This window comes from Phacochoerus africanus, chromosome 2 (assembly GCF_016906955.1).
Source record: "Phacochoerus africanus isolate WHEZ1 chromosome 2, ROS_Pafr_v1, whole genome shotgun sequence".
Lineage (NCBI taxonomy): Eukaryota > Metazoa > Chordata > Mammalia > Artiodactyla > Suidae > Phacochoerus > Phacochoerus africanus.
This window is the reverse complement of record NC_062545.1, coordinates 272,827,180-272,847,044: the sequence shown is the minus strand read 5'-3', so window position 1 is coordinate 272,847,044 and position 19,865 is coordinate 272,827,180. Positions and strand designations below refer to the sequence as shown.

Below are 19,865 nucleotides of genomic sequence, written 5' to 3'. Positions count from 1 at the left end.
CTTGCCAAACCCCTGTACAGCCAGGGGACCTAGGCGGGTCACCTAACCTTCCCGTGTGTCAGCTCCTTCACGTGTGACCAGCACCTGCCTCAAAGGGGTGAGGATGCAGTGAGATAAAGCATGAAAAGCCCTTGGCACCCCGAATGCCCCCTAGGTGCCACTTTTATTAATATCACGCTAACCTCGCCAGGCAGGGCTGGGGTAGCTGGGGTGCCGTTCAGCAGGGTTCTCATCCTGAGAGCAAGGCTGCTCGGGAAAGAAGGATCGAGATGCTGCATTTGGAAGTTGTTTTTATTCCCGTCTTGCACGGTCATGAGCAGCAGTTCCATCTGAGAGGGGAGAGCCACGAGAAGCCGGCAGAGAAGCAGCCAGAACCCTTTCCTGGCCGACAGGCTGCCTCCAGGGGAGGCTGTGTTGGGCCAGGAGAGGCAGAGACAGAGACCTCAGGAAAGGCACTTGGCTCAGGCTCTTCAGACACAGGCAGAAGGAAAGCCCAGGACGAGAGGTGCGGCTTCCCCTCCACAGCCAGGCGGGCAGGCGAGGCGTTGTTGCTGGTGGCCCCTGGCTTCACCCGGGAGGGGGCAGCGGCCCTGCCCTGAGAGGCTTTAGGTGTACAGCGGGGGAAAGGGCAGCTCGGCTGTGGGCTGGAGCCTGCAGGGGACGGGGAGATGACCTTGAGGTGCCCGCGGCAGTGCTGCCAGCCTGCAGGTCCTCTACGGGAGACTGTCTGGGGCACACACACACCCCTGTCACCTCCTACCAGTTCTCCGGGCTCCACACGGTGCCAGCGGCGTCCATGAGGTGGAACGTGTAGACCTGGCGAGAGCGGTCGGAGAGGTTCTGCTCGCTTTTGTGCACCACTTCTCCGTGGATTAGGACGAGGGCCCCTGGCAGGGACACTGTGTCAGCAGAGCACTCGGGGCAGCAAGTGACATTCCTCCTCCCTCCAGCCCCGAATGTGGCCTGTACCCTGTAAGCTCGGGGGCCTGCAGCCTGCCCCAGCATCGGAGGCTGTGCTGTTGGACAGGGGTTGCCCTGGGATCAAGTCCCTTCTGTGTCCCTGGCAGGCCTCAGCAGGACCATCCCCTTCCATGGTGTTGGCAGACCCAGGGAGAAGCTCTCTGTCCTATGCCAGCCAGCTGGGGCATTGCCCATGAATGTGGAGTTGGGGCCCAGGTTCCCCGTTCTGAAGGGTGGGAGTTCCCGCTGTGGTACAACAGGATTGGCAGCATCTCTGCAGCACCAGGTCACAGGTTCAATCCCCCACCCAGTACAGTGGGTTAAAGGCTCCAGTGTTGGGATTCCCGTCATGGCTCAGTGGTTAACAAACCCGACTAGGATCCATGAGGATGTGGGTTCCATCCCTGGCCTCGCTCAGTGGGTTAAGGATCCGGCATTGCTTGAGCTGTGGTGTAGGTCGCAGACATGGCTTGGATCCCATGTTGCTGTGGCTCTGGTGTAGCTATAGCTCTGATCTGACTCCTAACCTGGGAACCTCCATATACCGCAGGTGCGGCCCTAAAAAGACAATAAAAAATTTAAAAACTCCAGCGTTGCCGCAACTGCAGCACAAGTCACAACGGCAGCTCAGATCTGATTCCTGGCCTGGGAACTCCATATGTCATGGGGAGGCCAAAAAAGAAAGAAACTAAAAATAAATAAAAAGGAACATCATGCTGGAGTTCCCTGGTGGATCATCCAGGGTTGCCACCACCACGGCTTGGGACACCGCTCACTGCTGTGGTATAGTTTTGATCTCTGGCCTGGGAACTTACCAAAAAAAAAAAAAAAAATTACTTAAAAAATATAAAAAGAGCGTTCCCAAGGTGGCACAGCGGTAATGAACCCAACTAGAATCCTTGAGGAGGCAGGTTCAATCCCTGGCCTCACTCAGTGGGGTAAGGATCCTGCATTGCTGTGGCTGTGCTGTAGGCTGGCAGCTACAGCTCCTATTCGACCCCTAGCCTGGGAACCTCCACACGCTGTGGGTGCGGCCCTAAAAAGCAAACTAAATACATACATACATACATACATAAAAGGAAGGATGTGCTGACGGCCAGCATCTGTGAGCGCTTGTGCGCCACTTTACCTGTCATCTCACTGGCTTCTCTACTTTGCATTTGGGGAAACTAAGTCTCAGGTTCAGTTTCAGTTGGTTTCCCAAAGAGGTAGCCTGGAAGTGGCAGGGTCTGGATTCTAGCCTAAGCCAGGAGACCCTGCTGTCGACCCCGCAGCTTCCAGACCCCCCATCCCCACCCCGCCCGATCCTCCCTCCTCTGTGACTTCCCAGCCCGAGGGTGAGCTGGGTGGCTGAGCAAGCACAGGCCCCTGGGCACCGCCAGGGACGCCCCCCTACCTCTCCGCACTGGTGCGGGCACAAAGAGGTTGTTATCCCGAGCTGGCTCAGACCCAAAGAAGCTGGTGCCCGGGGCCGAGCCAGCAGGGGCCCGGACCATCCTTCTCGACACCCCACCTGTGGGCCAAGATGGAGCCGTTAGCCTCTCTTTTTATCGGGTCCTTCTCTAGAGGAGGGGGAGATGAGTGGGCAGGTGTCCTCACCTGTGTGGGAGCCGGGGATGAACCAGAGGCAGCCGTTCTCCAGCGTGGCATCCTCCAGCGCCATCCACACGCCCAGCACCCGGCCCAGGGGCTCCGTGTACAGGAAGGAGGCGTCCTGGTGAGGTGAGACTGCAGCCGCCCACCTGGGCATAAGGAGCCCGGCCCCACCTACCCTGGCCTCATTTTGACTCACTTCTCAGGGTCCCCCAGGCCCAGCCTTCCTCTGAGCAGTGAGAATCTCAACACCTCTCTGGGCAAAAGATTCACCGTTCAAAGCTTCGGTTTTCTAAACCATAAACCGCCCGATGATAAGCTCACCCCAAGGGGTTGCTGGAAGATTTTGTGAGATGATATATACAAAGTGCTTAGTACAGGGCCCGACGTGGTAATTGCTGCCTAAAAGAGCAGCTGCTATCATTTAATTTTTTTTTTAACAGCCACACTTGCAGCATATGGAAGTTCCCAGACTGGGGTAGAATCAGAGCTGCAGCTGCTGGCTTACGCCACAGCCAGAGCAACCTATGCCGTAGCTTGCAGCAATGCCAGATCCTTAACCCACTGAGTGAGGCTAGGGATTGAACCCACATCCTCACAGACACTATGTCAGGTTCTTAACCCACTGAGCCACAGCAGGAACTTCAGCTGCTATTGTTTAAATCCAGCCACGGAACTCGAGCCACCATCCTTAACCAGAGAGTATCTCTGGCCACCAGATGATTCAGTGGTGTAAGACTGGGAAGCTGAGGAGTTCCCTGGTAGCCTTGTGGTTAAGGATCCCGCATTGTCACTGCTATGGCGTGGGTTCCATCCCTGGCCCAGGAACTTCCGCATGTCATGGACTGGGAAGTTGGGGCAAAGGAGGAGGCAGATCAAACATGCACATTGAAACGCCGCCTGCATGAGGCTGGGGCGCAAGCAGGATGGGGGAGCCCTGGACAGGGGACCTGAGTGTGTCACAACCACAAGGGCTGCCGGTCTCGCCTCATTCCTTCCTGGGAAACCGTGTGTTCTCCGAGCACCAGACTTTAAGAGGGACTTTGACAATCCAGACCAAGGTGGGGACTCCAAAACATTTGGAAGAGGAATGGCCAATACTCTGGTTTCTCTTCAGAGCACATAAATCTTTCGCCTTTTACTAAAGATTTCCGTGGAGGAGGAATGGCCAAAGGAACCCATTCAGGAGACGGTGCTTGGCCTGAATGGTGGGGGGGAGGGGCCTCACAAGGGGCCAACCTGGGCTCTCGAGCGGAAAGGAAGAGCTGCCTGCAGGGAGTGAGCCTCCTGTCACTGGAGGTATTTGAGAGAAGCAGATCATGACATCCAGTGGAAGGGCATCTGTGTGCCCAGTGATCAGACCAGCAGCTTCTCTGTTCAGTCTCCTCCAGAGAACTTGTTAAAACACAGATTCCCAGGAGTTCCCTTGGGGTGCTGCAGGCATTGTCACTGCAGTGGTTCAGGTCACTGCTGTGGCATGGGTTCAATCCCTGCCCTGGGAGCTTTCACATGCTGCGGGTGCAGCCAAAAAAAAAAAAGGGAGTTGTGGTGCAGTGGAAATGAATTCAACTAGTATTCACAAGAATTCAAGTTCAATCCCTGGCCTCGCTCAGTGGGTTAAGGATCTGGCCTTGCCGTGAGCTGTGGTGTAGGTCACAGATGCAGCTCAGATCTGGTGTTGCTATGGCTGTGGTGTAGACCAGCAGCTACAGCTCCAATTTGACCCCTAGCCTGGGAACCTCCACATGCCTCAGGTGCAACCCTAAAAACAAAAAAGAAAAAAAAAAGAAACACATACACACAGATTCCCAGGCCCTTGCCACCCTTCCTGACTCAAGATCTCAGAGAATGGTGCCCAGGAATCTGTATTTTTAACCAGCAAGGAGTTGCTGCTGGTTCAGGAACCAGTGCAAGGGTTCCGGCACGGCCCCCAGTCCGCACTTTCGAGAAGGAACAGGCCCTGCCTGGGGACATCTTGGCAGGCACCTTCCCTCCCTCTGGAGCCCTGACCAACCCCAAGTCCCAGATCTCTCAGCGGGGCCCTGTCCCCAGCCTGTGCTCAGCTCACCTTCGCCACCAAAGTGAGGTTGCTGCAAGAGAAGGGGGGGGCCGGGTAAGGTGGGGGAGCATGGGGAGGGGCAGGGGCCACCCCGAGTTGTCTGAGTGGGATGTTCTTCCCCAGCCACAGTGTCCATCCCTGGGGATTCCGCATCAGCACCCAGCTCTGGAGCACCGACTGTGTGCCAGGCCCAGAAGGGCTACAGACTGAGTTCCTGGTCTGCCCACACACGTGCCAAACACAAGGCACAGGTGAGAGCAGCAGGAGAGGCTGGGGCCCAGGCCAGCTTCTGGGCTCTAAGGTCAGGGATGGGTCCTCTCTTCCAAGGGAGCTGGAAGGCTTCCTGGAGGAGGTGGCACTGAGCTGGGCCTTGGACACTGGGAGCAGAGCATTTCAACAGCCAGGGAAGGAAGGAAGCGGTCCTCAGGTCCCCTTCCCTTCTTGTTTTGTTTTTGGCCACGCCCACAGCAGGTATCCACCCCCCTTCCCTTCTGCCCCCAAATATTAACTGAGCCCCTGCTAAGTGCGCAGCATGCTAACCAGAGGAGGCTGATTTTATATGTTCTCCCACCAACTTAATCATGCCTCAGGGGAGCAGCTTGTATGGGGAGGCTTGGTATATGCACTCAGCCCTTTTGACGGAGGGGTAAACTGAGGCCCGGAAAGCAGAGGAGCTCACCTTAAAGATATACATGCTCTGCACCACCACGGGCATCTGGAGGCCCAGACTCCTGGCCAAGGCCTGCAAGGGGGCAGAGGTCACGCTGCCGGCCCGCCCATGCTCATGTCGGGGCGCCCGCCCTCTCCCAGCCCTCTGCTCACCTGCACCTTGGGCGAGTGAGTGATGCACCTGAAGACAGGGTCATGGGCGTGCAAAGCTGCGGACAGAGGTGGGCCGACAATGGTGCCCAGCAGCCCCACAACCCTCCCACGTCCAGGCCTGGCACCCAGGATCAGGCCACGCTTTCCCATACTCCACTATTCCACACGCGCTGAGCTTCCTGCTTACTTATAACCGAGGTGTGGGCCCACAGATACTTTCCCCTACCCATGGCCTTATTCTGTGTGTGTGTGTGTGTGTGTGTGTGTATGTGTGTGTGTGTTTGTCTTTTTACGATCAAACCCGTGGCACGTGGAAGTTCCCAGGCCAAGGGTCAAATTGGAGCTGCAGCTGCCAGCTTACGCCACAGCCACAGCAATGCCAGATCCTTAACCCCCTGAGCGAGACCAGGGATCGAACCTGCATCCTCATGGATCCTAGTTGGGTACTTTACCACTGAGCCACAACAGGAACTCCATCATGACCTTGTTCTTGACCTTCTAGCCCTGACTGCCCACCCTGCAGAGACAAAGGGGCCCATCACCTGGTGGCAATCTAGGTACCGCTGCTTACTCTGCAGGACTGTGAGCACCCATTTCTCTCCTGCGCCTTAGTTTCCTCCTCTGTACAATGGGACTAAAAGAAGGGCCCAGCTTCCCGGGCTGCCGCAGGCCTCCATGGGCTAATGCGTGTGCAACCTCAGCCCGGGGCCGGGCACAGAAGAGCCACGCTTCTCATTATTTGCAGCTGTCAGTATCACGACAGAATGAGGGCTGAACGTATTAAATGCCCCTGAATTGTGCACTTTGAGGTGGTGAAACGGCGGTAAATTTTATAAGCATGTTACCACAATTTGTAAATAAACAAAGCTACTGTGAACTAACTTCAAATTTAAAATGCAGTCTTCAGGGGTTCTGTTGTGGCACAGCAGAAACAAATCTGACTAGGAACCATAAAGTTGTGGGTTGGATCCCTGGCCTCCCTCAGTGGGTTAAGGCTCTGGTATTGCTGTGGCTATGGTGGAGGCTGCCAGCTGTAGCTCCAATTGGACCCTTAGCCTGGGAACCTCCATACACCACGGGTGCGTCCCTAAAAAGCAAAAAAAAAAAACAAAAAAAAAAAAAACAACTTTGTGGGAGTTCCCTGGTGGTCTAGTGGTTAGGATTTAGTGCTCTCACTGCTTCAATGTGGGTTCAAGCCCTGGTCTGGGAAGTGAGATCCCACATCAAGGTGCTATATGCCCTGGCAAAAAATAAATAAATAAATAAAAGAACAGTCCACAAAGTAAATTTTAATGCATGAGCCTGACAAAAAGGAGGGTGGTTTCTTAGCTTAGTTTGGGGGGGGTCTCAGAACAGGGACCGTGTCCACATGTGAGGTGCTCTTAGAGGGACCCAGAGATCCCACATGCTTGGGGCCGGGGTCATCCCCAGGCTGGGCAGTGGACAGCTAAGGGGTCTGTGTCTGCATGGGGGGCTCAGGTGGACCCCTCTTCCCAGTGCCGTGATGGCAGGGCCATGGGACTGGCATCAGAAGATGCAGAAGAGCAGGGCTGTGGGGGGGCCTGCACCCAGAAATGCCATTTGATGGGCCACTAACTTACTGTTCCCTCAAACTCTTCAGACCTCAGTGTCCCCCAAGCTCCCGCTTACCATGGCCGACTTTGTTGATGGCTTTCTCCGGAGGGACCAGGAAATTGCCTGTGGCACAAGGGACAGGTAAAGGCAGAAAGAGCTGGAGTCCAGCCTCTTGAGGGCATCTGGCCTCAGAACCGCCCACCTCTAGGGCCCAGCTCCAAACCTTTCTCATCAAAGACACCTTTCTCAAAGAAGAATCGGATCTTGTCGCCGCTGCTCAGGAAGTAGTCTGTGCTGCCCTGTGGAGAGGGGGCAACGGGGGGTACTGAGAGTGTGTCACAGGGTCAGAGGTGGGCCTGGCGGAGAGGGAAGAGGTTTCAGATGCATCCCACCCCACACCACTGGCGCTTCCCAAACCTGTCCGCTGCAGCACAGTGACTGGCAAACCCAAGCGCCCAGAAGAAAAGCCAGAAACGGAGTCCCTGCTGTGGCGCAACAGGATCAGTGGTGTCTTGGGAGCACTGGAACGCAGGTTCCACCCCCGGCCCGGCACAGTGGGTTAAAGATCCGGCATTGCCACAACTGTGGCTTAGGTCACAACTGTGGCTCAGCTCTGATCTGGGGCTGGGGAACTCCATATACCTGGGTGCAGCCAAAAGAAGAAAAAAAAAAAAAAGCAGAGCTAGAAAATACAAGCATGGAATTTCTTAGAAAGGTTTTTTTTGGCTGTACTCACAGCCTATGGCAGCTCCCCAGCCAGGGATGGAATCCAAGCTGCAGCTGCAGTGATGCCGGATCCTCAACCTGCTGTGCCACAGCAGGAACTCCCGCTTGGAAATTTTTTCATAAACCCATGACTCATGCTCAATATGGCAGGAGACACAGGTGCTAGGTCAAACAGGCCTGGTTCCCAGTAGCCTTGGGCCATTTGTTTTACCTCTCAAAGCCTCGGTTTCCTCATCTGTAAAAGGGGAATAATAATAATAGAACTGACTTCCCCTGGATTGTTGGAGGTTTCAGGGAGAGGCTGAATCTTTTTGCTTTTTTTTTTTAGGGCCACACTTGTGGCATATGGAAACAGCCACACAAAGGGTCAAATCAAAGCTGTAGCTTCGGCCTGCACCACAGCCACAGCAATGCGGAATCTGAATCGCCTCTGGGACCTACATCACAGCTCACAGCAACACCAGACCCTTAACCCACTAAGCCAGGCCAGGGATGGAACCCGCAACCTCATCGTTCCTAGTCGGATTCGTTTCTGCTGCGCCATGACGGGAACGCCCATGTTTTAAATTTCTCAGCATCATACGATACAATGCTCCAGGGAGATACCCCTTGTTTCCCTTGTGACTTTAGCCACCCTGAACCACCATGTATATGTATCTTCCTTCATGGTGACATGAGTGGCACCCATGCCCCTACCTGGGTTTCAAGCCTTGGTACAACCCCACTCCTCCCTCACCGGCTCAACCCTGCTCTCACAGGTGCCTGCGTGGCTCAACTCCATGATCCATCTGGCCCTTTCAAAGCCTTTCCACTGAAAACTAAGTGTTCTCAACATTCTTAGCTCCTTTGCACTAAAATGAGAGTGAGAGGAGTTCCTGTCATGGCTCGTGGAAACGAATCTGACTGGCATCCATGAGGATGCAGTTTTGATCCCTGGCTTCACCCAGTGGGTTAAGGATCCAGCATTGCCATGAGCTGTGGTATAGGTCACAGACACAGCTCGGATCTGGCATTGCTGTGGCTGTCGTGTAGGCCAGCAGCTACAGCTCCAATTCAACCCCTAGCCTGGGAACCTCCATATGCCATGGGTGCAGCCCTAAAAGGACACACACACACACACAAAAGTCTGGGAAGCATAATTGAAAGATAATGACTGCCAAAGACTCTGCTTAACACAGTAATTCATAAGGGAATTATGTTCAGAGGAGAATTCCAAGAATCACACAGATACGGGCAATAAGAAACACTAAAGTGAATTTACACATAGACGCAAAACAGATCTAGCCACAAGGGCAATAATTGCATCCTGCCAAATCCAGTTCATACCCATTTCTATGGACGGGTAAAGTATCACGTGAGTTTTTATCAGTTCTGCAGAACTCACAGTCATCAAATAACTCAAAGACAATGAAAGGTGAAAGTAAGCCAGAAGGGAGAGCGAGACAGGACACCTGCCGATCTTTTTTCTTTTAATACCCATTCCAAAGTCTTTCACAACATCAGTAGTGACTGTCAAGGGTTTACTGAATATCCGTGCCGCCAAATGAAACCAACCGTTTGGAGGAAACTCATTCGGTAAGTAACCCTTTCTCCTATGGAAGCCCCCAGTCTGCTTTGCACGCCTTCCACTCATTGCAATTCCCTCTATGGCCACCAGATGGCAGAAGCTCCTCGCTATGGGTAAGACTGAGCCCAATGACTGAGCCTGCACCACAGCAGGCTTTGGAAGTCCCACCACTGGGCAGGCTCATAAATGTAAACAATGAAAGGTTAAGAGAACTATGTGGGAGAACTCCTGGGTCTCAACTTACCCATCTCAGGCTTTACTGAGTCCTATCTGGTCACGAGGGGAACAGACTTCCTGTCTCATGGGAGGATGACTCACCAGGTGGGCCTCATCCGAACCACCTGGCTCACTCTGCCTTTTGGGGCAGGAAAATTTCTAAGCACAGCAGAGCAGGGACAGCAGGAACTTGATATCAGCCCCACCCGGGTTCAAATTCTGACTCTCAGTCACGAAGCATGTAGTTCGGGGCAGGTGAGCTAAGTCTCAGTTGCCCCACCTGTCAAATGGGCACATGATGCTGACTTACAGATTCATAACAGGGAATGAAGGAAATATGCCTTTAAGACATTTAGCCTGGAGCCCGGCCCACGGGAAAGCTAGGGCCCTGATTCCCTATCAGAATGAAGCTGTGGGCCTTGGGACCCTCCTTTTCCAGGCTGCTGTTCCAGCTGAGCAGCTGCCCATCAAAAACCAAAGGCCATCGTCACCTGCTCCAGGCACCCACCTGGGCTCGCAGCTGCTCCTCCTCCTGGGTGGAAAATTCCGTGCGGCAGTGGCGAGGGACATCCATCTCGGCCACAAGCTCGCCAATCCTCTGCTGCATGGCCACACACTCGGCTTCAGACAAGAATCCTTCCAGCACCAGGAATCCATCCTCCTGGAACTGCAGGCAAAAAGGAGACTCAGGCATCCCCCTGCCCTCCAACGCTCTCGACGGGGACTGACTCAACCTCTCCCCCAACCCAAAGCCCCGAGAACACAGACCAATGGTCCTGTTCATCAGCTGAGCTGTCTAGTGCCCAGTGAAGAGAAATCAATGTTGGCTGCTTGAATGAGGTGGGAGGGGAGGTGTCCACCAGTGGGTTTGGGTCGACCTCATTCATTTGCTCAAGTAATATTGCCATCTACCCTGCACCACACATGGGTTGGGGGGGTTGTTTGTTTTTTCTTTTTTCTTTTTTCCAGGGCATATGGAAGTTCCCGGGCTAGGGGTTGAAATCAGAGCTGCAGCTGCTACACCAAAGCCACAGCAATGGAGGACTTGAGCCACATCTGTGACCTACACTTCAGCTTGTGGCAACTCGGGATCCTTAAGCCACTGATCAAGGCCAGCGATGGAACCCACATCCTCAAGGACACTGTTCGGGTTCTGAACCTCATGAGCCACAATGGGAACTCCTTGTTTGTTTGTGTTCTTTGGTTTGGCTGCGCCCACGGCATACAAAAGCTCCTGGGCCAGGATCAAATGCACAGCAGCCACCCAAGATGCTGCAGTGACAACACCAGATCCTTAACCCACTGTACCACATGGGAACTCCCACGCATGGTTTGAAGAGCTGGAGATTCCGTAATGAGCCTGCCTCCCAGCACTTACAGTCTGGGGGAGGAGATGCACATCAGACAAACCATCACGCCAGGAAATTTATCACAACAAAGGTCAACAAAGTTATGTTTATCTAACCCGGAACACAACACAGCTGATAGAAAAATATTTACTGAGATGGGACTATGTTCCAGACAGATTGTGAGATAAAGAAAAAAATGCCAGGAGTTCCCATCATGGCGCAGTGGTAACGAAACTGACTACTATCCATGAGGATGCGGGTTCAATCCCTGGCCTCGCTCAGTGGGTTAAGGATCCAACATTGCCGTGAGCTGTGATGCAGGTGGCAGATGCAGCTCGGATCCCGCTCGGCTGGGGCTGCAGTATAGTCTGGCAGCTGTAGCTCTAATTCGACCCCTAATTTGGGAACCTCCATATGCAGTGGGTACAGCCCTAAAAAGACAAAAGAAAAAAAGAAAGAAAAAAGAAAAAGAGAAATGCTAAATGCAAATTAGTATCCTAATTTCTGAGAATTCAGGCAAGTGCTTTCCCCTCTCGGACCCTCAGGGCGTCAGAGGCGGAGCCCGGGGGGTCTCCTCTGTAACACTTACAGCAGCCCACGGGTGGCAGCTCGGGTGACACCGTGATAAATGTTTAGACTCAAGGGCTGAATACCAAAACATTGCCTCAGCATAGGAAGGTAAATTTTCTCTTTTTGAGCTTTTCTGGGGCTTTTTTCTTGCCATCAGGGACAAACACGGGTCATGTTTTTTTAAGTTTCCTCGCTCTAATTCCCACGGGTTAGCCTTTCTCGAGGCTGAATGCCTCGGCCACCCGGCTAGGGTGGGGGTGAGGGGTGGGGGGGGGGGGGGAATGGGGGTAGGATGGGCGGGTCTGTCCCTCGCCAGCCCTGCCCCTTCCCGGACTGACCAAGGTTGTGTTACCCGCACCCCCCACTCTCACCGCCGCTAAGACACTGTGTTTTGCTCTGGTTTCATCACACACTCAGTGCCACCCCACCCAGGTGCTGTGGCCTTGGAGGGTCCCTGGCTGAGTGTGTGGAAGCTAGGGGATCGGGGCTGTAAAGGGACCACACTGGGCTTCGGTTTCCTCTTCTGAAAAAATGTAAGGGGGTGGGGTGGACTTCCCAGGAGACTTACTCTAGGTGCCAGGCTCCCCCCTCCCAACAGATTGTCACCACCCCCCCCTTCCGCCAGGCCCCTACCTTCTGGAGCTGCGAGGGGCTCAGGTTGGCCATGAGAACCTAGCAGGGTGCTGCTCGGGTGGCTCAGGGTGCTGAGCCCAAGGCCGGCCGGCTGGAGAGGAGAAAGGTCAGGAGGGGAGAGCGGCCTGGGAGAGAGAGGAGAGAGAGCCGGGGAGGGCTTAACCCTTCCCAGCCCAGACAAGACCCAATCCCACCTCAACCCCTCCCCTTCCCTCCACCAGAGACAACCCACTGTCCTTGGGTGGGGCTGCCCTGGCCTCCGCCCCAGCCCCACACCCTGGATCCATCCCCCCCACCCCAGCTAATCCAGGATCAGCCATTTCCCATCTACTGTGTGGTGTCTAAATGCCCCCTTCTAGTTTCTTTCCAGAAACGTCTCCCCGGCCAGCTGTTCCCCAGGGGCCCAGAGGCTGTGTTCCAGGAACGTCTGAGCAGACAGGAGGACATTTGAGCCCAGGTCCCACCACTAACTGTGACCTCTGACCAGTGCCTGCCCCCCTCTGGGCCCCAAGCACAATTAGAAAGTGCCCGGGAGCTCCGACATGACCCAACAGGATCAGAGTTCCCAGGGCTTGCACAATGTCAGTGTAGGTCAGTGTAGGTTGCAACTTCGGCTCAGACCTGATCCCTGATCCAGGAGCTCCACATGCTGCAGGGTGGCCCAGCCTTCAGCACCAAGGTCTGGGTGGGCTGGGAAGCAGGGGTGGGGGAGGGGGGCTCTGCGGTAGCTTTGCATCCCAAAGGCGGAAGAGGGCCTGGGGGAGTTCCCATTGTGGCTCAGAGGGTTAAGAACCCTGACTAGCATCCACGAGGATGCGAGTTCAGTCCCCGGCCTCACTCAGTGGGTGAAAGGATCCAGTGTTGCTGTGAGCTGTGGTGTAGGTTGTAGACGTGGCTTGGATCTGGTGTGGCTGTGGCTGTGGTTGGGGCATAGCTGACCTCTAGCCTGGGAACTTCCGTATGCTGCACTGCGGCTCTAAAAAAAAGGAAAAAAAAGAGGGACTCAGGGGACTATCTGCCCCACCCCCCAGCTCTGATCGCCTGAAATTCTCGGGGTCTTGAGAGGATGATGGAGCAGAAGAGGGATCTTAGAAAGAGGAAGGGGTTAGAGGGTGGGGGCCCGAGTCTCCAGGATGGGGGAGAAGGCAGCTGAGGTCCCTGCTCCCCACCCCCAGGCCCGAGACAGTGTCTCAGCGAGGCTGGCCGTCAGCACACCCACCCTTCCAGGCCGCCCTGCTCAGCCGCTGACGGAGCCATTCTGGCCGGAGCTTCTGAAAACCAGCCACAGTCCTTCCTTGAAATGATGCTTCTGAATGGCCAAGGGACACAGTGTCTCGGGAGCAAGTGTGGGGACATGGCCTTGGCCCTGAATCAAGTTGTGTCTTCTGGGCCACCGCACTGCTTGCTTGGTCCCAGCTTCCCAGGCTGGGGGGTGCGGGGCTCCCAGGGGACAGGCTGGGTGAGGAAGGTGGGCGGGAGACAGAACTCTTGGGGGAAACACAGCCAAGACTCGGCTCCCTCCAGGGAGCGTTCCCAGCTGTCTGGGCCCCTTCGGATGCAATCGCCCCACAGAGGGACAACTGACCTGTGCCAGGAGCACAGTGAGGGTCCCCAAGTGAGGCAGAATAATCACGCAGGTAGTCAGTGCAGGAGCCTGGACTTGGATGCACTTTTTTTTTTTGTCTTTTTGCCTTTCCTAGGGCCACACCCGAAACATATGGAGATTCCCAGGCTAGGGGTCTAATTGGAGCTGTAGCCGCAGGCCTACGCCAGAGCCACAGAACGCGGGATCTGAGCCGTGTCTGCGACCTACACCACAGCTCATGGCAACGCCGGATCCTTATTAACCCACTGAGTGAGGCAAGGGATCGAATCTGCAACCTCATGGTTCCTAGTCAGATTCGTTAACCATTGCGCCACAAGGGAACTCCTGGATGCATTCTTTGATATGTCTATTGATTAACATTTGCAGCTTAAGGGCTCCAGGGAGTAACATCCCCACAGGCCTTGTTTCCTACAGGGAGTGTACCTTAGCCTCTAGGCCCCTGTGACTCAGGCTACGGGAAGAGAAGGGCAAAGACACCATAGGACTTACGGGACATCTCCACCCCTAAGACTCCTATTGGACAAGGACTGAACTGGGCAAGGCCAATGGCAGAAGACCAGATCTTTCGGGACCCCATGTTGGTCCCCCCCACATCTTTAAGGAATAAAATCCCCTGTAAGACCATAGACAGTGGGGCTCTTCTCCCCCCTCCCAGCTGTCCTGGGAGCTGTTTGTTTTCCTACAATAAAGACTTTGCTTGCTTGCTGCCTGTGTATTTGCAAAGTTCACGCTTCAGCTGCATGAACAAGAACCCAGATGCCGGTAACATCTTTCCAACATCCCCAGCGCTGGGCCAGCAACTCCTGGGGAACCCCCACGTGAGGCAGCCGGGCTTTACATCTGGGCCCTGCTTCCCCGTCTGTAGTTTGGGGATAACAGAAGTACCTTCTGTGCACTTGGAAAGTGTCCACAGGAGTTCCCAACATGGCTCAGTAGTAACAAACACGACTAGGATCCATAAGGATGCGGGTTCCATCCCTGGCCTGGCTCAACGGGTTAAGGATCTGGTGTTGCTGTGGAGCCACGGTGTAGGTCGGATCCTGTGTTGCTGTGGCTGTGGTGTAGGCCGGCAGCTACAGCTTCAATTCAACCCCTAGCCTGGGAACCTCCATATTCTACAGGTGCAGCCCTAAAAAGAAACAAAGAAAAAAAAAAAAAGTGCCCAGACTGTTCACCAAGTATTAGCAGGAGCTGTTCTGGGTGGAATGTGAGGGTATTCTTATTGTTTGAACGTCTCCAGTTTTCCAAACTGCTGTTATAATGAGAGAAAAGGCCACCACTGGCCTTTAAGTGGCATGGAGAGCCCTGAGTCTGGGGAAGGAAAGGAGGGGCTGGATTTGCTCATTCATTCCGATCAGGCTTTGGGAAGTGGGTGGGTGCTGGTTTTTCCCTAAAGTTAACCAGCTCCAGATCAGGCCCTGGACCACCCCAAGGCTGGGGTGGGGCCGTGGGCACTGGTGGGGGCACCTGGCCGGAGAGCAGAGGGAGACCGCGACGCTTAAGACACAGGAGGGGTCTCGGCCCAACTGCTCGGCCTCCCAGTCAGAAAGCCCATGACAGAGGCAGAAGAGGGAGGGACTCTGGACTCAGTCTTGAGGTCACCTGGCAGGGTCAAAGTCCCCGGTAGGGAGGAAGGACAGAGGTGTCCAAGAAGCAGCCAAGGCCTCACAGTTAAGGCCAAGGTCAGACACGATACCTTTTTTCTTCACCCAAACACCCTTGCCCCAGGGCCCATGTGGGCCCAACACAAGCCTCACTGGTCTGGGAGGAAGACAGATCATTTACTACTGGGAGTCAGGCCTTCTGCTGCAAACTGCACCCACCAGCAACAGTCTCACGAAGCTGAGTCTCAGAAACACCCTGCGAGGTTGCCGAGGCCATCCTGATTTTATAAATGAGGAACCTGAGGCCCTGCATCAAATAAATGGCAGCGCGAGGATCTGACGGCACCTCTGCTCACCTCCCTGAGCCGCTGCCCTGGACGCCAGGGCACCTTCAGCACGCCAGGGCACCTTCAGCACCCCCAGCCCAAAGGGGCTGGGAGCTGAGTCGGGCAGGCACAGTGATGCTCAGCCCTGCTGTGGGAATGCCAGGGACCAACGAGGGCAGAGCAGCAATGCTTCTGCACAGGTGGGCACATGGAGGGCGCGGGGGTCGGCACCCACCCAGCTTCACACAGGGGTGACTGAGCTGGGACAGGGACCTGAGGCCACTGGCTCCCGTCCATGCCCGCCCCTCCCTCCCACCCAAGTCCACCCCAGGGGGGCCCATGGCATATGCGGCTGCATCCAGGGGCTGCTTCTGAGGAGGAGACGCCTCTCGGGGGAGGAGGACAAGCAGGCGCCCGATAAACGTCCCTCCACACACTAGTCCACGGGATCGAGCGGGCCTCAGAGCCGGGGGAAGGCCTCCCCGTGCCACGCGGACCTCCAGAGGCTACTTTCTGATATAGATTTATTTGATAGTTGAACCGAGTCTACAAGTTCAGACCCACGTGTAACGGATGGCTTCATGGTTGTCAGAGGCTAGTGTGCGTTATTTCTGAGGGTTACATCTGATGACACGACGCGGAAAACACAAATGGACAAACGGACATAATCGTGAAGACGAGAGACGCTAAAACGAGCCTTAGTGTCCGAGTGACTGATCTGGGCGGGGACCCTTCTAAGGTCGGGGACCCCGGTGACTGATCGGAAGTGGGCTGGCTTCCTGCCACCAGGCGCTGGGTGGGCTGCGTGCGCCAGGCGCCTGGGACAGAAACTGGAACCAGAATCTGGGGAGCCTGCCCCTGCCCCCAGCGGCGACTCCCCCCACCCCGCCCGCCCCACAACCCTGCCTCCAAGTGTCTGTTCTGCAGAGTCAGGTGGTGACCGGGCAGACGTCGTCGGCAGCTGAGGTGAGGCGTGGCCCTGGGGAGACACATGCCACACGAGGGAAAGCAGAGTTCCGGTGAGGTGGCTCCTCTGGGCTCCTGAACACTGTGACACGGAGGACGAGGGACGGGGACGATGGAGCACCGTTCATCCGGGGATTAGCCAGCCTGAGCCTCCTCCCTTCCTGGCAGCTCCCGAACATTCCCCTTGGCCGACGGCCACAGAAGTGCGAGCCTGCCAAGATGCACGGAGGAGGAAGAAAACAAGACACCGAAAACAAAACAAAACAAAAGAACCCCGGCCCTGGGCGGGGAGAGGAACAGACTCCTGGACCAAGGTCCCCAGATTCGGAAGACATCCTGCAGCCCGTGACCCCGGGGGGAAGGAAACGGTTCAATGTCCTGCTGCTCCGCTCAAGGGGAACTGCTGTCCCGCCCTGAGACCCCAACTCACTGGCCTTTAGTGTCCTTTTTTTTTTTAAGTTTTTTCTTTTTAATACCCAAACCATCGATATTCAAGGCTTTAAAAAAAAATTTTTTTTTTTTTTTTGCTTAAAAAAAAAAATCTAAACTGGCGAGGCAAACCCCAGGCCTGGCCTTTCCGCTGGGTGGCCTGCTGTCCCACGGGCTGGGCCACCAGAGCCCAGCCTGCCACCTCTGTGGCGACGTGCCCCAGCTGGCTCACCCTGGACCGCTCTGCCAAGTCTGGATGGGCACTAAATGCTGGCAGCATCACCCAAAAAAAGGAAAAGGGAAACGCAGCCCACCCTTCCTCGAACCCTGCCCCTCGGAGCAGAACTTTCTCGGGAATGTATAAGTTATCGCGGGTGGAGCGGGGAGAAAATAAATACCGAGAACTGAGTCGGGGTCCCTGGACCTCTGGCATCGGCTCGGCCTCTGGGGCCTGATTGTCCAAATACTGTGCTGGGGACGGACTACAGTCTCTGATCTTCCCCGCAGGCGCCTGCCCTGGGGGCACGAGTGTCCAGAGGGAGAAGGGGCCAGCCCCTCAGGGGCCGTGTCCGCTCTCGGCCCAGCTCAGTCCAGCCCAGGCTCCTGCCCCAGCCAAGGGGCAGGCCTGGTTGTCCCGGGGCTCCTGGGCCCGAGGCCTCCCCCGAGGTCCCGCTGCTGGGCACCCGCCCGCTGCCCACGCTCAGGCCTGCTCCTTGTCGGCCCTCCAGAGCCGCTCCTTCACCTCAGGGGGCAGAGTGTTGAACAGGTCCTCCTCCACCACCAGGCCGCTGCGCTTGAGCAGGGGGCACTCGCCCAGCTCCACGGGCAGGCACTCCAGCCGGTTGCCCCGCAGCTCGATCTGGGTCAGGCTGGTCAGCTCGCCCACCCGCGAGGGCAGCGACTGCAGCACGTTGTTGCCCAGGTGCAGGGCCCGCAGCTTCCGGCACTGGAAGAGCTCCGGTGGCAGCGCCTCGATCTGGAGAAAGGAGCAGAGAGCTGAGTGAGGCAGGGGCAGCGCCAGCCTGGGCCTCGGCCTCTGGCTGCCCCCCACCGCCACCAGTGCCACCTTCTCGGATGCCCATTTCAGCTACCCCGGACTCCAGGTGCCAAGTCTGGCTAACTTCCCTCTGGACTTCAGGTCTCAGCTCTGCAGTCGCTTCCTCCAGGAAGCCTTCCCTGATCTCCTGGAAACCTATGGCACCCTGGCCCCCGACAGCACCGAGCCCCCCCCCACCCCCCATGCTGAAAGTGCGATCTCTCCTGTCACCCCAGATTGCAGATTGAGAGGGCAGGGCTGGGTGTGCCATGCTCCCCGTGCTCTCCCTGCACATGGCACCCAAGGAAGCAAGTCACACCAGCCAACCACTCCCACACCACCCTCTGTGCCGCTGCCCGGGCTTCACCGGGAGCCAGGTTGCCGGTCTCTCCTGATTTAAGAACAATTTATTTGTTCAATTATTTATTTTTTTGCTTTGTAGGGCCACACCCGCGGCACATGGAGGTTCCCAGGCTAGGGGTCAAATCGGAGCTACAGCTGTCGGCCTACGCCAAGCCATAGCAACTTGGAATCCAAGCCATGCGTACGACCTACACCACAGCTCACGGCAATGCTGGATCCTTAACCCACTAAGCGAGGCCAGGGATGGAACCCACATCCTCGGGGATACTCGTCCGGTTTGTAACCCACTGAGCCATGAGGGGAACTCCCAGAACAATTTATGAAAGCATAGCAGTCTGCTCAGAAAACTCCATCTCCCTAACTTGCTGAGAACTGGGGAGAGTTCACAGCAGTGGTCAGAATCCAGCTTGTCACGTCCCCTCCCTGGGCCTCATTTCCTTATCTGTCCAGTCACAGCTCTCCTCATCTGCAGCGTGGAGAGCCCAGTATGGGTCATTCAAATGCGCCCCCTCCTTCTGATTTGGCAAAACTTGAATAAAGGCCAACACCCACGTGCTGCTGACTCCAGGGCAGGTTCATTCCCTAAGCCCTGAGCATGACCTGTGAGAGCTCTGGAAGCACCTCTCCATTCTACAGATGGGATAACGGAGGCCCTGAGGGAGCCAGCCTGCCAAGGGGTTCGCAGCTGGAAAGCGGTAGAGCCAAGATCAGAAGCTGGTCTAACGGTCTGTGCTCTAACATCAGCGGAGCAAGAACAAGAGCTGCAGCCCAGGAGGGACCCGCTGCGTCGGCAGGCACGCGGGCAGAGCCCTATAAAGGCCAGCTTCCTCCCCGCCTGACCATGAGCAATCGGCTACGGCTTGGGCTCCTACTGCCACCTCCTTCAGATCCGGTGGGCAGGAGCCAGGAGACAGGCCGGAGCCCATGGGAAGGTAATGGGGAGATTGAACAGTAACAGCGCAGAGCTGACTGTCACACACCCCCCACACACACTTCCCTGCTGTGGAGGCGGAGGCTGGAGGGGCCACGCCATGAAGCAGACTGTGGATGTTTCAAAGGAGACTCCTGATCTGGGCCTCCAGACCCACCACTGTTGTGCCCAGGGTTAGGAATGGAACAGGAGTGGCTTCCTCATTGGCTGGGACAAGGTCAGAGGGCACTTGGCAGGATCGAGGGGCCAGAACCTCCCGGAGACCCCACTGCGCCCAACACGGCCTCCTCTGATGACACAGTGGCCGGGGCCAGGGCGTGGCGGGGCCGAGGACACATGGCGCTCTCCCCCTGCTGCCCCCTCCCAAGGCCCTGGCCCAGCGGTGAGCTCTCTCCAGGCCGCACAGACAGGAGCAGGTGCTCCCAGCAGCTCAGGGCTGCACCCAGGCCACTTCCGTCCCGCCCACAAGGGGTGCTCCTGCGCTGAGGCGTGGCCTCCCTCCCCCGCCACCTCCTCGGGGACATCGGCGGCTCC

General features: G+C 56.2%; 2 protein-coding genes and 1 pseudogene across 6 annotated transcripts in view; 1 reads left to right on the top strand and 2 right to left on the bottom strand.

Annotated features, from left to right (window-relative positions):
• Nucleotides 1-273: 273 nt before the first annotated feature.
• PHYHD1 (phytanoyl-CoA dioxygenase domain containing 1) lies at nt 274-15,517 on the bottom strand. Of its 3 annotated transcripts, none has more exons than XM_047768621.1 (12): nt 15,500-15,517; nt 12,071-12,195; nt 10,027-10,185; nt 7,233-7,308; nt 7,085-7,132; nt 5,435-5,490; nt 5,292-5,354; nt 4,622-4,643; nt 2,560-2,688; nt 2,357-2,473; nt 761-887; nt 274-651 (listed from the first exon to the last, which is right to left on the bottom strand). In XM_047768621.1, exons 2-12 carry the CDS (start codon nt 12,101-12,103, stop codon nt 606-608), a joined length of 876 nt encoding a protein of 291 aa, XP_047624577.1. In that variant the 5' UTR covers nt 12,104-12,195; nt 15,500-15,517; the 3' UTR covers nt 274-605. The 3 variants fall into 3 exon arrangements, with proteins under 3 accessions (XP_047624577.1, XP_047624579.1, XP_047624576.1); XM_047768623.1 differs by lacking the exon at nt 15,500-15,517 and adding an exon at nt 13,290-13,765 and having other exon boundaries at nt 7,251-7,308; XM_047768620.1 differs by lacking the exon at nt 15,500-15,517 and adding an exon at nt 13,290-13,764.
• Nucleotides 3,651-3,739, top strand: LOC125121809 (uncharacterized; annotated as a pseudogene).
• A 596-nt stretch (nt 15,518-16,113) lies between the features above and the next one.
• LRRC8A (leucine rich repeat containing 8 VRAC subunit A) overlaps nt 16,114-19,865 on the bottom strand; it is a 29,348-nt gene continuing 25,596 nt past the window's right edge. For all 3 annotated transcript variants that reach the window (XM_047768612.1, XM_047768610.1, XM_047768611.1), the window contains exon 4: nt 16,114-17,977. In XM_047768612.1, coding sequence (XP_047624568.1) covers nt 17,702-17,977 — 276 coding nt within the window. In that variant the 3' untranslated portion in view covers nt 16,114-17,701. The remainder of the gene's footprint in view (nt 17,978-19,865) is intronic.

What these genes read in the sequence shown, in the direction of transcription:
- PHYHD1 (XM_047768621.1), bottom strand. Translation starts at nt 12,103, where the DNA reads ATGGCCAACCTGAGCCCCTCGCAGCTCCAGAAG. An exon ending in AGGAGCAGCTGCGAGCCCAG is followed by an intron (nt 7,309 to 10,026) that starts GTGGGTGCCTGG and finishes CCCTCTCCACAG; the next exon opens with GGCAGCACAGACTACTTCCT. An exon ending in GTGTGGAGCCCGGAGAACTG is followed by an intron (nt 652 to 760) that starts GTAGGAGGTGAC and finishes CGTCCCCTGCAG; the next exon opens with GCTCCAGCCCACAGCCGAGC.